Here is an 18,257-nt window from a genome sequence, read left to right as displayed (position 1 = left end):
CTGTCATTGATGCACAGAAGTGACTCCCTAATGTTTTTAGAGACATTTCTATTAGTAACTTATAGTGTAGGTTTCCTCTTTCCAACCTCCTTACTAACACATTCTCCTGATGATTGTATTTAATATAAGCTATTTGAAATAGCAACTAAGTTACTTTAGCTGATTTCTCTTGCTATACATTCTTCATAGACTGGGTCCTGTGTCCCTTCCATACATTCATCATCTATTGGTCTTAATTTTTGTCTTCCAGTTGATCATTGTGATTAACTTATTTTCCAAGTATTCCTCCACATTTCACTATTTTTGTGGAATGCCATGCTGTGAGGCATCCATTGTGGATTCTGACTTTTAAGTTATCTTTAAATTTTGTCTGTTCTCTTTCTCTTTGATTTATTTTCTTCACAGTGGAATCAGAAATGCTTTTTCAAGGATGTGAATATAGTTCTGCATGCTCTGTTTTGTGGTGGGGTGTTAATAACCAGGGTTTGTATCTGCTAATTCTTCTATAGCCTTGAATACATATCTTATTATGTAACCCCAGGAGAATAGCTATTTACTACCTCCTTGGTCTTCTCTGCAATTTTACCTACAAAAGCACTGTGTTTTTACCCCTGCTTCTCTTCACTTGCCTTAACACTTTAACATCAGATCATTCTTATTCTTCAGATTATTATTATTATTACTATTAGCTAACTAAATTGATGCACATTTTGGTTTCTATCTGCATATACTGTAAGCTCCATGAGGACAAAGATTGTTTTATCACAGTTTCTCTGAGGCCTAATTGATAGAAGCACTGATGAAATAAAACAATAAATTGAGCTAAAGTGCTGAGAGTTGACTTTTTTACCTATCAAAACGAACTGGCTATGTGTGAATAGCATTATTCAGAAAGCATCCAGAACTTTGTTTTTCGAGACGGGGTTTTTCTACTTTGGAACCTGTCCTGGAACTCACTCTGTAGACAACGCTGACTTCAAACTCACCAATAATTAAATCTTTATAGGAAGATTCTCTGCCTTCCAAATTTTGAGTCCTATGAGGGTGGCCGCAGCCTGAAGGGTACCCTTATCTCAAAGCAGAAGCATCTCAGGTCCTAGGGCTTTTTGCAGCAGAGAACTCTCAGAGGGGGATCTATTGCCTGTTCCAGGGAGTCTCAAACTGCTTATGACCTCTGCAGAGACCTCTCTTCACAGCGGAAAAATTCAGCCTTTTTTTTTTAAATGGTGTGTTAGCCTCTTACGCTATCCACCGCTAATTAATTGTATAGCACAGGAGTTTCTGTCTCAACAACTAAAATATAGTTCTCTCTGGCACGAATCCTCACCGGACAAATCGGAGGCCAGAAGTCCCGCTGGACTCTTTTTATTATTATATATAATGTACCTTTATCTGTCGGGTCGACCAGTTGACTGTGTGTTATATTTATTTTTTTACGCAGACTAGGAGCGGGTTGACCAAAATGTCCTATAAACTGTTTGGCCTTAAAAGTATCGAATAAAGTTTCCAGGGGAAAGCTTTCTAAGCCCGCCTACTGCTCCTGTTTTTGGGGTGTTCTGCAACGTCACTGAGGTGTTCAGGCGCCTAGCATTTTTAGGGAGGTGTGCGAACCTGTGGACGCACTCGTGCCGCTTTTCCCGCCTTCTCGCTAGCAAGGAGGCGTGACCTACAAAGAACAACGCCGGCCGCGTGTGTCGGGGACCCGCCCCGCGCAGGGGGAGGGGGTGGGAGCGGGCTTTCTCGCGAGAGTGAGCTCTCGTTCTGTCGCCACCTCCTGCCAGCGCCGTTGCTGCGGGGGATTGTGGGAGCCTCCGCGTCCCGCTCGCTGAGAGAGGTATCTCTCCTTTTCCCTCTCCCTTCCCCTAAGGTAGGCGTGAAGCGGGTAAGAGTCCGGGTGGGTGGCCGGGGCTGTCCGCGTCCGCTGAGCGGGGCTGCCGCCGCGGCCACGGCTGTTGGGATTTGGCGGCGCGCCGTTCCCTCTCGCTCCCGCTCCCCGTGCCGTCTCCGCTGGCGCTGCGTATGTGAGCCGCCTGAGCGGCGGCCGCCATGTTAGGAGTGCGGTGGCGGCGCAGCCTGCCTCTCCGGGCGGCAGAGGTGAGCCGTTCTGCGGGAGGACGCGCAGTCAGCCGACGGCCGGGGGTGCGGCGGGAGAGTCGGAGTCCGGAGGTTCGATTCGCCTCTCTGCCGAGCGTCCTGCGGCGGGGGCGGGGGCGGGGGCGGGGGCGGGGGCGGGGGCGGGGGCGGGGGCGGGGGCGGGACGAGCCCGTTACACGCGGGCCGTCGGCTATGGGAGGAGGGAGGAGCGTTCGGAGCCCGAGGGAGCGGAGGCCGTCCGCTGGGGCCCGCTGTCCGGGGAGGGAGGGTAGCCAACCCAAGGAAGTCCGTGGGCGCGCGAGTACCACACGGTGCGTTTGTCGTTTTTCCCTGAAAATGGACCCAAAATGGAGGATTCCGTAGGCCGTGAAAAGCTTGCGTGTTTTGACCGACGTTATTTTCCCTGGCGTCAGTGGCCTTGCCGTCCCTCACCCCTCGCTCCGTTTTGTTCCCTTCCCAAGACTCCCGCGTTCCTCACCCGCGCGCGATTTTAGACCGACATCTGGAACAATTCCTCCCCATCCCCCCCCAGTTGCGTAAAAATGGCCGAAAATGAAACGTTAACGCTTGGCTTTTGTATTGCCTCCTGGGTAGAGCTTTCTGCATGCTGCTCGGTAGAATGTTCGTTTCATCAGTCGTCACCTCACATTTCCTTTCTCTATCAAAACAGTCCGGGTTCCTCTGGACAGGCTCGCGTGTTGGGAGACCTTCCGGTTTTCAGACAAAGGGTTCGGAGGGCCTTGGTGTAGCCTTCAGTCTCTTCTGCTAGTGCTGTGCCATGCTTTTGTGTTTTCCTCTTACCGTAGGTGTTTGCCCCTTCGGCGCTTTGCCTGTTGGGTGACTCTGTCTAAAGGTTTAGCCCCTTCTGTGGACTATTTCTCTGTTGGATAGGTTACAGTTACGAGACGTTTCGAGAACGGTGGTGATTCTGAAATTTCTAGTCATTCTGGAGCTCTGAAATTTTGTGTCGCTGATTTCATAGGAAGTAATCGTGAGATTTTTGTGTTGATGCTGCGTGTTGCGTATTTAAATGGGCTAAGTTGTCAGTCGGTACAACACGCTTCGCCCAGGTAAATTTAGTCTTGACTATGCCGGCAAAAAATTGCATCGCGGGCGGTTTTCCATGGGTGTTGAAAAGCTTTTTAAAAGCTAATTGTTGGGCGTAATGACGCATACTTGTAATAGCGGCACTCGAGACTAAGGCGGACTAAGAATTGCCATGACTTCGAGGCCAGTCGTGGTAACATCAGGATTGTCTCAAAACAGCATTGTTTTACTAACAGTTAAATTACCCTACGCATTGTATAGATTTCCTTTTGAGGTCGCTGAAGGAACTCCATCCATATCCTCCTGTCTCAGCATCCCTAGAGCTGGATTACCTACAGGCCTGTGCCACCACGCCCAGTTAGCCTCATAATTTATGAACATTAGTATTTTAGGAATCTCGAAAGAGGGGGAAGTATTTTATTGCAGAAGCCCCTAAGGTTGCCTTTGCACTTAAATGTTTTTACAAACTAAAAGTTAAATGTCACCGAAGTATTACTAAAAGATTCTTCTGCTTGGTTATATAATCCTCGAAAAAGATACATTTACCCAGCGTGTTTTGCACTGAGGCTTTTTAAGTTTACTTTTTTACCAGTTCACAAGTACTTAGTTTATAATCCCTACCCATAGAAGTAGCTTTCACTTGCTTCCTCATCATGAATTGATTTGGAAGTATTTAACTTTTAACCTGATGCTTTTAGACCAAGAAATACAAATAATACAATAAAGTGATAAATAAAATTTTAAAAGCGGAAATGCAGCAATAATATCTTACATTTTAGAAATATCATGGTTTACTTATGTGCTGTGGTAGAAGAGAGTATTAAATCTTTTTGGGTTGGTTTTGTTTTTTGTCTTTTTTTGGAGACAGTTTTGTTATTTTTGAAACTCATTATGCTTCGAACTCAGAAGAGATCCACCTGCTTTTACCTCCTGAATACTATGGTTAAAGGCAAGGCGTTCACCGCCATGCCCCCGCCTGAGTATTAAGTTTCAGTTTTATAGTGACAATGCACTAGTATGGTCCTTGATAAATAGTTCTAAGATAGAAAGGTTGCACTTAAATTTATCCTAGTAGTCAAATTGTGTATGGTAAATATTAATGGCAGTTTTTAAGTGTGGAATTTTAGTTGATGGAGTTGAGTGATGACACTTTTAACATTTTTTATGCACAGAGGCTCTGGTTTTGTTGGTAGGCAATAAAAGTTGAAAACTTTTGGGAGAGGGAAATGGAATTTTTTTGTGGAAATGGTAATCTATACTACTACTTTTAAATAATATTTTAAGAGGAGAGTAATATTAAATAATTATGCTATACATTATTACATGAAAAGTCAGTATTGCGGATGTCAACTTTGATTTGTTAAATATATAGAAAAATATATACCCAAAAAATATTTTCTCTGAAGGTTGATCCTGGGTCAATTGATATTTCCTGCTTGGTGATTTTCTAAAATTCCTTTAAGAAGTTAACATTTACTGTTTGTTTTGTGTTGGATCATGGTTTTGACTCTATAACTCAACTGGCCTCCAGTTTTCCATTTTCCTGCCTCTGCCTCCAAAGAGCTGCCTCCATTTGCTTTTGTAATGAGGAAAAATGGGTGTGTGGGTATAAATGGTAGAAGTCCTTATCAGATAAGATTCTCGTGGTTTTTTAGGATCTCGTGCATTTTTAAGAAGAATTAAGGTAGAAGTACACCAGCTTTAAACAAAGTCTGGAACATGTAATACTCAGAAATGACAAAAAACTAGTACTTTTGTTATCAGATATCAGATAATGATTTGTTAGATGTTCTTAGTATATCTATACACAATGTGTTCTCTTCGTTCTAAAATTTCTTTTTGTTTTTTATTTTTGTAACTGGGTCTCTTTGCGTAGATTGGGCTGACCTCAATCTCAGAGATCCTACTGCTGTTGCCACCTGCCCAGCACTGGGATTAAAGGCATGCAACACCACACCCAGCTGTTCTGAAATCTTTAATAAAAAAACTTTGTGTTTAAACTATAGATAACTAAAAGTAAAACAGAAAGAAACTACAATTGAGGAAATTTTAGATGTGTTGTCTTTAAGGAATTTTTATACATAACTTTTCAAATTGAAATGGCATGGGGGAGATTTCAGACCTTGGAGTTTACAGGATTGTTTTGTTTTGAAGTCATTAAGGCCTTGTGGAATATATAGTATGACCCTCTTCCTACCCACCAACCTCCCCAAAAAAATCCTCTTAAGGTACTGAACTGTGTATGTTTTAAGTGTGATTATGTCAGATAGTAACAGTGATTCTGGGCTGGTTTGTTGTTTTTGGAAACAGGGTCTTGCTATGTAACTTCTTAATGTTGGTGTATGCCGTAACGAATGCGGGCTTACATGTATGGACACTCTACCATGGTTGAGGCAGAATCGTAACTCCCACTTTGTACTCCAGGTCTTCTGTCTTGGATTCTGTCTGTAGGAGGAGAGTCTGGAGTGCAGGTGCTCATGCTGTGCCTTTGACTTGTCCTCAGGCTTGCACAAGTTTCATGCATTAAATCATCTCTAGCCCTGTGCTGGTAACTTTTAGTAAAGCCTTCTGTAAGGTTTAATACATGACAGATTTTTATTTTTTTTTTACTTATTTTGGTTTTTCAAGACAGGTTTTCTCTGTCTTGGCTGTCCTGGAACTTGCTTTGTAGACCAGGCTGGCCTCGAACTTACTGAGATCCACCTGTTTCTGCCTCCCGTGTGCTGGGGTTAAAGACATGTGCCACCACCCTTGGCATTGACAGATTTTTAAAAATTATTTTTGTGATTCTAAGGATTGATCCCAAGATCTTACACATTAAGGGCCCCAACGGTGACCTACATCACAGTCTCCCAGATTAAAACATGTTGTTTTTAAGAAGTGATTATTTTATATAATTCAGAGCATAAGTCAAGATGTGGTGGTAATAGATCCCTATTAACAGTGTTTTTCTTAGCATATTTTAGTTGTCTTTTTTTCTTCTTTTTTTAGTGTGAGGAAATGTGTAGAGCAACACCAGGTATCGTCAGGAATGCCATTCATTTTATTTGAGACCAGATCTCATTTGGCCTGAAGTGTCACCAATTACAATACGATAGTTGGCCAAGGAAGCCCCCAAAGATCTCTTCTTGTCTCTGCCTCCCTGGTATAGGGATTATAAACTCCTACCAGTATACCCTTTTTTAAACTGTAGCTCTGGGGATCGATATTAGGTTGTTGTATTTACAAGGCAAGTATTTTACTGACTGAGCTATCTATCTAGATTTAATATTCTTCTAACTTTTTTAAAAAATCTAATAAAGAATATTTAAGCTGGGCGGTGGTGGTGCTAGTCCTGAATCCCAACACTTGGGAGGCAGACGCAGGTGAGCTCGAGGCTAACCTGGTCTACAGAGCGAGTTCCAGGACAACCAGAGTTGTTAGTTACACAGAGAAACTCTTGTTTCAAAAATAATATGACGACGATATTTACTACTCAGGGAGGGAAATTCTGTTGATAAATCAATTAAATCAAAGTATGTTTTATGAGTAAAGATATATTTTAGTGAATTAGTTAATTTTTTTATTATTGGGCTAAAATGCTTTCAGCTGAGCTTGACATCCTGAGCTTAATCCCCGAGGTCCACATAGCAGAAGAATACTGACTCCTACAGACCATCCTGACCCACACATATAAAATAAATTAGATTTTTTTTTGTCGTTTTGTTTTGAGACAAGGTCTCACTATGTAGCCCAAAACTCACTGTGTAAACTAGGCTCCTCCTACGTCTGTCTCCCAAGTATAAAATACATTTTAAGTTGATTATCATATTGTAGTAAATTGCATTTATTTCTATGTGTGTGGTGCTAGCAGTTGAACTCAAGACCTCTCTCAAGAATTTAGCCATGGTAGTGTTCCACTGACCTATTCCCCTTCCCACCTACCTTAATTATAGGTCATGTAAGGTTTTTTTGTTTTCCTAGTTTTTGTGGTCGGGGATGCTTTGTGGTTTGAGAGTGGAAGATTGTGCATTCATGAATGGACATTTAGAATTTATGGGTGAATTGTATTTTGATGTTGCATTCTCAGATTAGTTCTCTGAAGAGAATCCAGGCATCCTCAAACTCTCTGTAGCTGAAAATGCTCTTGTTCTCATAATCTTACTGCCTCCAGTCTGCCAGTGCTATGGAAGTGGAAGTAGGAGCATCTTGAGTTTGAAGCCAAGCTGGGACAGTAGACCTTATGCTAGGATCACAATCATGTGCTGGGGGTTGAGCCCAGGGCTTTAAGAACTCTACTTATTGGGGAACATCTTGAGCTTTTAGCCCCCTAATTTTAAAATGTAAATGTTGTTTACTTATTATTTGGTAGGCCACATGCCACAAGAAAACAATTCTGTGTGGTCATTTTCAAACCTTTCTGGTCTGTTCAGAGATCAAACTTTTGTCACTGGTCGTTGTGGGCAAGGGCCTTTACCAACTGTAAAGCTGTATGTATGGCTCCCAGCCCTTAAATTTTTAATAAATGTTTAGTAATGAAGTACTTCAGTATTTCACTAACTTTACTAATGAGCAACAGGTTCCATGGTAATGAGCCATTTAAAAATGACTTATATCTTAGCTTCAATTGACTAAAAAATGCTAGTGGCACCATTTTCATATTTTCTAAGCAATGCTTTCATGTTTGATTTCTCTTTGTTTTGTTCACACTTCTAAGTTTTTTTGGAAGCAGGGTTCCAAAATGTCTTAGAATTTGTGTGTGGCTTATGTAACCTCAAACTCACAGCAGTGAGTGCTTCGACTTCCAAAGTACTGAGATTATATTTATGAGCACTACTACTGGCCCAGGGTGGGCACCTGGGGTGTGACAAATTTGGGGGGAAGGGGTTGTTGGTTAAAAGTCCAACTTAATTCTTTTTTGCAGTAATATGACTTCAGTGTTGTGTGTAGCTGCATCTTAAGATGAAATTAAATTAAGTATATTAAAAGAAGTAAAATGGTTCTTGTGGAATGCACCTTGTCATAGGATTTATATTGTTTGTCCTCCCTTTTCTGAATTTTTCTAACATCCATTTTCTGTTTTGTCTTTTAAATTATCTTTTACCTTAACTTAGTTTTCCAGATCCACTGTTTTTATGTAAAGTACAAAAAATGTAATTTATGTCACTGTAACTTAATGATTGTTTCCTTAAAATATGATAATTTAAACTTTATAAACAATAAAGTACTATTCTCTGGGATAGGAATGGTTTTTTCAAAAGACAGACTTTTGAATAATAAAAGGCTTTGACTGTAAGGTGAATGTCAAAGCTGTGATAAATATTAACTCTAATGTTTTTAAATGACTCATTTATATCAGATTAATACCAACGTGCTTAGTATTTCAGCCTGTTGTGTATGGCATTTTAAAGATACTTTTTTTTTTTAAGAAAAAAGCCTTTCATCCACTGCCCACTAACTCTTCTCTTCATTAATCTTACCTTAAAACTTAAAAGTAGATTACGTAAGTGGATCTTGTCTAGAACTAGTTTCCTTGGTGTCTTCTCAAATTCATCTTTCTTGGTGTACAAAAACATCTGTAATTCCAGCTACCACTGATAGCATTTGTGTCTTACTTTATTACATCTATTTTTTTTAATCTAGTTCAAATCTTCCTTGCCTGTAACTTTTTTTTTTATTCTTTCTCTACCACTGTGTTCGTCCAGTATATCCTTGCTTTAATCTACCATTGATGGAATTGATCCTATAATTGACTTTTAATTATTGGGTATTTTCTGGGGTTTGGTGTAATAAAATTTAGTAAACTACAATGCTTAGGTATATGACTAATCAAACACACAAAACTGAAGAAGCAATGCATCATAGTAGAAGTCTATGGCAAATTGATCAGATTTATCTTGTATGTGATTGTAATTATAAAATTGTCTTACAGAAAACATTGGTTGTATTAACATCTTTTAACTAATGCTTAATGGGAATCGTGTTAATACTTTGCACGCTCTTAACAGTTTTTGAGGTGCAGTGTTAATGATTGAATAAAAATTTCATCCAGAAACACATCTTGAAAGGATTATAATCAGAATTAAAAGTTTTCAAGCTATTGGGCTATTCTTGTGAAGAGTTTGCAGAAATCTGTTAACAAGTTCTTTGATTTCATTTATGTGCTTTGAACTCTAGAGATGGTATAGCCCTGAACATTAAATGAACAGTAATAGGTGCTAACTTGGGGGTGTTTTCCCTTCTTTAAATCACCTGTATTTCCTGAACCTGGGTTTTTTTCTTGGTAGGTCTGTTTCTATACCGACCAAAACTGTTCTCCTTACCTTATAAGAGTAGGTATCAAATAAGCACTGCCTGGCATGGTCAGTAAGAAGGCAGTTAGTTGTGTGGCTTAAATTTGGGCAGAAATCCTTAAAATTGTAGGAAATTATTTATCTTCACATCTGTCTTCACCTCGAGTTAATTTTGCTGCATGAAGGTCTCAACTGTTACTTGATCTTAGATCTTACGTCACATACTTGACACCCTAAGCTTCATTTACTTGTGATTTTACTTGGTTCTTTCTGAAAGTGATGTTAGTTCTCATTTTCTAAAGCAGAATACAACTGGTTCATCTTTGACTTGCTGACCTTTTTTTTTTATTTTGATTTTTTAGTCTTCTAGAATTTAAGCATCATAGTATAGAGTATGTTTTTATTCTTCTGAAAGGAAGAAACCCATCTGTTTTCAATGAAATTTTGATGCACAAACATCTAGGCCTTGAGTTTAAATGTTTTTAAACCCAATATGAAATTCCCTTAAATTTCAGCATGAAAAGCTACTTTTTAAATATCTATATGCAGGCTCTGCATACATCTGAATCTGTTTAAGATATGTAATGAATTCCTTGTAAGTTTGAGATCTTAAGTGGTTTTTTTTAAATCAACATGATGCGTAAGTTTTTTTTTTCTTAAAAAACGGCATCTACTTTAAAGGGATTTATGACTAAAACTGCTTATTTTTCTACAGAGTTGTCTGCTGGTTCTCAGCTTGAAGAAGATTCTACAGTCCTTATTGATCCTTTTTCTTGGCGTTACCATTTTTGAAGCAAAGTTAACCTAGCTTTCTAGTTTGAGTTTTCTTTTTGGCCGTCTTTAAAAAAAATTTTTTTTTTGATCTATAAAATAGACAAGAGATAGTTCTACAATGTCCAAGTCATTCCAGCAGTCATCTCTCGGTAGGGACTCACAGGGTCATGGGCGTGACCTGTCTGCAGCAGGAATAGGCCTTCTTGCTGCTGCTACCCAGTCTTTAAGTATGCCAGCATCTCTTGGAAGGATGAACCAGGGTACTGCACGCCTTGCTAGTTTAATGAATCTTGGAATGAGTTCTTCATTGAATCAACAAGGAGCTCATAGCGCACTGTCTTCTGCTAGTACTTCTTCCCATAATTTGCAGTCTATATTTAACATTGGAAGTAGAGGTCCACTCCCTTTGTCTTCTCAACACCGTGGAGATGCAGACCAGGCCAGTAATATTTTGGCCAGCTTTGGTCTGTCTGCTAGAGACTTAGATGAACTGAGTCGTTATCCAGAGGACAAGATTACTCCCGAGAACTTGCCCCAAATCCTTCTACAGCTTAAAAGGAGGAGAACTGAAGAAGGCCCTACATTGAGTTATGGTAGAGATGGCAGATCTGCTACACGGGAGCCACCATACAGAGTACCTAGGGATGATTGGGAAGAAAAAAGGCACTTTAGAAGAGATAGTTTTGATGATCGTGGTCCTAGTCTCAACCCAGTGCTTGATTATGACCATGGAAGTCGTTCTCAAGAATCTGGTTATTATGACAGAATGGATTATGAAGATGACAGATTAAGAGATGGAGAAAGGTGTAGGGATGATTCTTTTTTTGGTGAGACCTCGCATAACTATCATAAATTTGACAGTGAGTATGAGAGAATGGGACGTGGTCCTGGCCCCTTACAAGAGAGATCTCTCTTTGAGAAAAAGAGGGGCGCTCCTCCAAGTAGCAATATTGAAGACTTCCATGGACTCTTACCGAAGGGTTATCCCCATCTGTGCTCTATATGTGATTTGCCAGTTCATTCTAATAAGGTGAGTTAAAGCAACAGATGCTTCTAATTTCTTTTACATTGTAGTGCCTATTCTGTATTTACCTATATCTTTTACTCTAATTCTGTAGTCTGATGACATTGAGTTGATCAAGAATTGTTATGCTTTTGAGAACACTTTATTTGGAAGGTAATTGTTTTTGAGCAGAATAAACCAGGGCTTTACATTAATAAAACAATCTACCTAGAATGCTTCTGGCCACAAAGCTGTCATCCATTGGGATTATCTTGTTGTTTTTTTGGCATCAGTATGTTCTTCTTAATCATATTTAAGCAGGCTTTTTTCCCCCTGGTCTGCTTTGTTGAATGTTTTAAGCATTTTTTTTCCTGAAGTCAATGTGCTTTGCCATTTAGGATGCTAGATTTCAGCTTTCCATCTGTCTTGATTGCTGATTTGTATGTAGTCAAAGATATATTCTTGTACAATTCTCTTTTTTCCTTATCTGTGGCTATAGGGAAAGTTAATGTAGAGCCCTGGTGTGTGTTTCAGTATGTTTCATATTTTAGATTAGTTCATTCTTCCTTTTTTAATTTCCCTTTAACACAAACTCTCATACTGTGACTGAAATTTTGCATCATTTTTTTTCTCTGTTTCCACAACTTCCTTAAACATCAAAGCTCACCTTTTATTATCCCATATTTATTGCATCTGTCCCTTTATAGAGACTTTGGTAAATCGTTGACTACATTATCCTGCTCTGTGTTCCTTGTAAGAAAATTCTTTTTCTAACTTAGGCTTATTGTACTTCTGGAATAGTCATTTGTGGGAGGAAAAAAAAAAAGCCTAATTCTCCTTTAAGTATCACATCTGGCAAAATGGAAGCCTTTTCAAAATGCCCTTTTAAATATTGTCCTTCTCTTTCAACTTTTTCAGTGTTACTTGTTCTCACTGGAGTTTTTGAAATTCTGTTTTTCAGTATATATTGCAGTTGACGTAAAGTCAATGGTGCAGCACCCCCACTAGCTTGATCTGTAATCTGTCAACATCCATTTTTCCCGATGTGCTTTGTAGTAACCTATCTAGCTGGAATGAGTGCTACCATGAGATTGATTTTTATGGTCACTGTTACAGGGTTTTTCTTTACAGTAAGATCTGGAATATTTTCTTTTCATATCACTTTAACTTCATTTTTTAGTGTTTTTTTTAATCTACTAGACCCTATTGAATTTTTATGTATTATTGTTCCCTTTTCAATGATTAGATCTCAACATTTTTTATCTTTTAATCTTTTATTTCATATCAGATAAGTTAAAATAAAAGCCAAAGTTAGGTTTGTAGGTTTTTCATTTAAGAAACAGAACCGCCAGGCATGGTGGCTCATGCCTGTAATCCCAGCACTGGGAGGCGGCAGGTGGATCTCTGAGTTCAGGACCGGCATGACATATTAAGTTCCAGGCCAGCCAGGTCTACATAGTGAGACTCTGTCTCAGCAAAGAAATAAAACCTGGAGCTAGAAAGAATCGACAAATCTCGTTTGTTAGATATTTTTATTTTTCCCAGATTTGTTAGCTATGCCATGGAATTTATTTCTGTTTTTATTCTTTTTAAACTTCAAGATTTAGTCTGATGTAAATTAAAGCAATGAAAAAAGTCCATTAAAATTGATTGACTCCAGCTTTTCCTATGTTACTTCTTAATCTCTTTACCAAGAAATATAGTAGAAATTATATAGCCGATATTCTCAGAAAAGATCTCTAAATTCCAAGGAAAATAGTTACAGATATCTTAAAGAACTGCAAATCTTTGCTGTTGGAAGAAAGGAACACAAAAAGGAATCATAAAAGGGTTTGTCAGATTTAAAAAGTTTCTATTTTGTATAAGTTTTTTTTCCTCCAAATTTTACTACTTTGTAGTTTGCAAAGAAGGCTAATTTCAATGAATCTAAAGTAACAAAAGAGCAGTTTGAAATACTTGATGACACTTTGGATTAAGGAGTATTTTTAGCTTAAAAAATGCTTGAGTTCTAGTTTGCATATTCTTCGAAATTTTGGGTATATTTAACAATTATTTTAGAGGACTTTTGCTTAGCCATTGGATTTTATAAAATTTGTGTTTGTAGGTTAGACCAATTGAACAAAATTAAACACTTGGATTTTCTCTGTTTTATAGTTGCCTCAACTTAGCTGATGTTTTCTCTGTATCTGCTTCATTGAAAAAGCAATTTACTTCAGCAATGAACTATTAACAGATGCAGATGTTACTTTTTAAGAAATTTCTGTGGTGGACATAGACAATGAAAAAAAATAAGTATCCTGCTCTCTGGTATCACTGCATAACTTGGAAAATCTGTAGTTTTCATTTAATGGTAATGTTAAATGGCCTACATTATACAAAGTTCAAGTGAAAAGCATGATGTAACTTGTCATGATGGAGTGCCCTTATTTTATATTTTTAGATGATTTTTAAGTAATAGTCTTCCTTTGAGTTTTTTCTAGGTCACCTTAGAACATCAAGTAGCATATCTATACAATTTCAAACTTTCTTCAAGTTCTTTGACTTAAAGAAAATTGCCTACTGCAACCTTTTTGTCTTATTACTTGAATTTCTATTTTTTTCCTTTTAGTATTACTTAAGTCTTTTAATTAATTCTATTCTGTCACTTTGGAAATACTTCCATAATGATTATTATAAAACCTGAAAGACTTAAGTGTGAGTGTAGGGTTTCCCCTCACTAAACTTGTAAATTCAAAAAGTGAATCCCTATTCTTTATCTCATGTAGGAATTACGTCAGAATAGAATCCAGGTTTTTTTTAATGTTGTTTTTTAATTGTTGGGTTCTTAGTACTTATTCTAAACTAGACTTCAGGTACAGTGGAGCTGATTAATAATGGATGGGTTGGGAGGTACATGACTAATTTTCTGATCTTGGCCTTCTTCATAGTGCTTGAAAGACCAGCTACATTTTTACCATAAACTTGAAATTTGTAGGACATGGGGGATTGGATGTAATTTCTTTTCAACTCTGTGCCCTTTCCATCTCCTATAATTCAGAAGCATGCTTAATAGGATAACATTCATTCTTTTCCTAAAACACTGCTTCTTAAGGATAGATACTTGTATCTGAAGTTGTTCTGAAACTCTTTAGGTTGATGGATTCGTTTAGTCCCTTTTCTGAATTTGTGAACTTACCTATGGCGCCTCTTGCTTACAGCCATTTTTAAAATGGCTTCCAGAAACTGTCTATTGTGTTGCAAGTAGAAACTTTAGCCCAACTGTCTGATTGTATAACAGCTATGGAAATCTCTCAAGTTCCTATTAGCTATTACTTTTGAAAAACAATCTAGTTTTCAGAAATACTAAGACTAGTAGTTGATAGCACCTCATATTCAAATTACTATTTTGTTTGGATATGTTCCATTTCAGTTCTTTAACATTGTTTTAATTAACTTTCTAGAGCACAAACTATATATAGAATTCTGTATTATAAGTCAAAATTAGGGTCCAATTTATAAAATGCCATTTTGAGCCTTTGTAAAACTCATTGTGTAATTTGATGTTATATTTTCATTTAGCTGAGGCTCTCTAATCCCCTTGTTTGAGAAAAATGCTTTGCCTGACCACGTTTATATTCTACTTAGAACTTTCAAGACCAGTGCTAGTTTAGAAATTGTCTCGATTTGTGGAAACTTGTAAAAAATCAAAACTACTTGGAAAACAATGTGAATTTTTGAGGCAGTGCAGTATAGATAACTTCATATGCTTGGCAGTGTTCCGATAGTTTGCCTTTATTATTTCATTTGTTTTTCACCACGATAGGGGAATTTTGTTGCAATGAATTTGAATAATTTAGACTTAGGAGTCATATCTAGTTATATTGTACTTTAGGAAATAAACCAGGGTATTTTGACAGCAAAACCCACCTTTCCTAACTCTTATAACCAAATATTTTTCTTAGCAAAAGGAAAATTAGTTTGAATCATATAAATTTAGTTAATGGCTTATATTAAACTAAATCACAAAAAAAAAAGGAAATACTGATGGACTACATTGTTTCCCTCTTTAAAATTTGGAAAAAGGCACTCCTAAAATTTGATTCTGTTTTAGGTAAATGTGGGAACTTAAATTTTTGACAAATGGGGAAAATTTCTTAGATAAGCCATTTCCATTTAATCATGTTGGCCTTTTTTGACAGTGCTTTTTTTGTTGTTTTGTTTTGGCTATAGTAGAAACTATAGTGTGTTTGGAATTTGCCTAAAAGTCTAGGTGAAATAAAAGATTCTACTTTAAATTATTCACACACATTTTCTAGAAATCTAGGTATGTGGCTATTTTGTTATACAGAGTATTACAAAATAAACAGTTCCAACAATAGTGGATACTTAAGTATGGTCCACAGCAGTTAACTGTGCTCAGTTGACCTCAAGGTCCATTGTTCTTCTTGATCCCTACTATCTTTATCTTTCCACTGTCAGGTCTCAATTATGTTGACCAAATTAATCCAGTTTTTCCAAGAATGTGCATAGAGTATTTGAGGGCAGGATCGAGCTTCAAGAACTCAGAAGTGGTTTTAGCTTAAACCACTGTGACTTAATAAGTGTTGTACAACCTGATACTGCATACACACATTAATGGTTCATGAAAATATTTTAGCTTCTAATTTTGTTAATTCTGCTAATTTACTTTGCTGCAGGAGTGGAGTCAGCATATCAATGGAGCAAGTCACAGTCGTCGATGCCAGCTTCTTCTTGAAATGTAGGAATTTGAAATACGTATAAAGCATCCTTACCGTGAATCAGAAACAGCCATTATTGGTTTGGGGAAGTTCATCCTTTCCTTATACATATATTGTTACTGTCATATAATTGATAATGTCTGGTTAATATTTAGTTTTAGACAAACTATGTTAATGAATGATAGATATAATACTTTGTTTTTGGATTTTGTTTAATTTATAGGATAAATACACATTGGCCTGTTAATCAAGAAATAGTTTTAGTAGAATTAATGAAAAGATACCAATTTGTAATCAAAATATATGATAGCACTTTAATAACATGTTAATGCATGCTATAAAACAAAAATATAGAGGAATAATTAAAAATTGCTAGAAACCAAGTTCATTTTCTCATGGAAATGACATACATAGCTTTCGCTCTGAAATATAATATAAGCTGCTAAATTGAAATGAAATTGAAATAAACTGCCTATTATAGCAGATACTATCCATACATACCTAACGCCTTTGAGGCTGTTTTTTCTAGTGCCACAGCTTAACTCTGATCTGATACCTTCCTTGGGGAAGGACACTTGGTGTGTGTGTGTGTGTGTGTGTGTGTGTGTGTGTGTGTGTGTGTGTGTTTGTGTGTAAAAACCTCCTTCCTAATTCTTTGTGCAGCACTTTCCCTACTTTGAATTTAACAAGTAAAGGAACATTTCAACATGCGTCACTTAAGTTTACAAGTATTGCAGTCTTAATACAGATCATTCAGTGTCTGAAGTTCCTTTTGAAATATGTTACTTGCTTTTGAAATGTAGATTCTCAGATAACTTTACTAATGAATCATCTCTGTTTTAGAGGCTTAAGGAGGCTACTTTGTGAAAAGAACCTTTTTATTTTAAAATTAATTTTCTGATCTTTTTAAAGCTACCCAGAATGGAATCCTGACAATGATACTGGACATACAATGTAAGTTAAAAAAATTTTAGGCTATTGTTTATATTGGAGATCAATGTAAGGAATCCAAGTTTAACTTTCTATGTTTCATAAAAATATATTCTGTGTTTCTTCGCCAAATAAGAATTTGATAATTTTTTTTTTAAGTACCAGTGTAAGGAATTTTTAGAAAACAATATAGTAATACTTTTTTCACTGTTAACACATTTCCCATTACTTGCCATATATATATATATATATACTCCTTAAGCTAAAATAGTCATAGTTACATAAGAGGTAATTTAGTAATTTTATATCTGATGATTCTTTATGTTTATTTTGTGCTTCATGTATTTTGTTCTTATTACAAGGGGTGATCCATTCATGCTGCAACAGTCTACAAACCCAGCACCAGGAATTCTGGGACCTCCACCTCCTTCATTTCATCTTGGAGGACCAGCAGTTGGGCCAAGAGGAAATCTGGGTGATTATATGCAATTCATATTGCCTTTTAGTGTAAATGACAGTGTCAGATGTTATTAAAAAATTCTTTTAAAGTAACAGCATAAAAAGACAGTCACAGAATTAGAGAGATGGCTCAGTGATTAGGAACACTGGCTGCTCTTCCAGAGATTCAGGATTCAATTCCCAGCACCCACATGGCAACTTACAACTGTCTGTAATTCCAGTTTTCCAGGGGATCTGACACCTTCACACCAATGCACATAAAGTAAAGTTAAATTATTTTAAAAAAAAAAAAAGGCAGTCATAATGTCTTCCCAGTTGTATTTGAAAGATGTCCTTTTTATTTTATTTTTATTTATTTGTTTATTTTTAATTAACTACCTTCCTTTGCCTGACAGTAGTGACACATGCCTTGGGAGGGTTAGACAAATGGATCTCTGAGTTTGAGGCCAGCCTGGTCTACAGAGCAAATTCCAGGACAGACTCCAGAGCTAGAAAGAAACCTTGTCTCGAAAAAAGGAAACAAAAAACCCATCTTGCTTTATAAGGAAGTATATTTTTTGTGAATCTTTAATTCTTTTTTTTTTTTCCTCTTCACAGGTGCTGGTAATGGGAACCTGCAAGGACCAAGACACATGCAAAAAGGCAGAGTGGTCTGTATTACAGCTGTTGCTTTTATCATAATTGCTGTTGGGAATGTGATTCCATTTAAATGCTTATTAATTGAGTCTTTTGGGGGTGGGAGGGTTTTGAGGCAGGGTTTCTCTGTTGTAGCACTTGGCTTTGTAGACCAGCCTGACCTCATATTCAAAAATTCAGCTGCAACTGCCTCCGAGTGCTGGGATAAAAGACATTTACCACCATGCTGACTGCTTATTGATACAGTCTTAATCACAGTCCTTATAACAGGATGAGTATTTTAATTTGAAAACTATAATGCTTGTTGGATGTGATGACATTTGC

The 18,257-nt window shown here is 37.4% G+C and overlaps 1 protein-coding gene across 5 annotated transcripts in view; it reads left to right on the top strand.

The window, feature by feature from the left end:
• Positions 1-18,257, top strand: part of Matr3 (matrin 3) — a 36,706-nt gene that overhangs the window by 7,205 nt on the left and 11,244 nt on the right. For 2 of the 5 annotated variants that reach the window (XM_085699712.2, XM_048442436.3), the window contains exons 1-6: positions 1,739-1,867; positions 10,129-11,217; positions 15,867-15,928; positions 16,821-16,862; positions 17,201-17,313; positions 17,895-17,947. In XM_085699712.2, coding sequence (XP_085555838.1) covers positions 10,306-11,217; positions 15,867-15,928; positions 16,821-16,862; positions 17,201-17,313; positions 17,895-17,947 — 1,182 coding nt within the window. In that variant the 5' untranslated portion in view covers positions 1,739-1,867; positions 10,129-10,305. Of the gene's footprint in view, positions 1-1,738; positions 1,868-10,128; positions 11,218-15,866; positions 15,929-16,820; positions 16,863-17,200; positions 17,314-17,894; positions 17,948-18,257 lie in introns of those variants that run through there. The other 3 variants (XM_048442433.3, XM_085699711.2, XM_048442440.3) reach the window with 2 other exon arrangements.

Source organism: Myodes glareolus, chromosome 13 (genome assembly GCF_982192425.1).
Source record: "Myodes glareolus chromosome 13, mMyoGla1.1, whole genome shotgun sequence".
Classification (NCBI taxonomy): domain Eukaryota; kingdom Metazoa; phylum Chordata; class Mammalia; order Rodentia; family Cricetidae; genus Myodes; species Myodes glareolus.
This window is presented reverse-complemented; position numbering and strand designations above follow the sequence as displayed.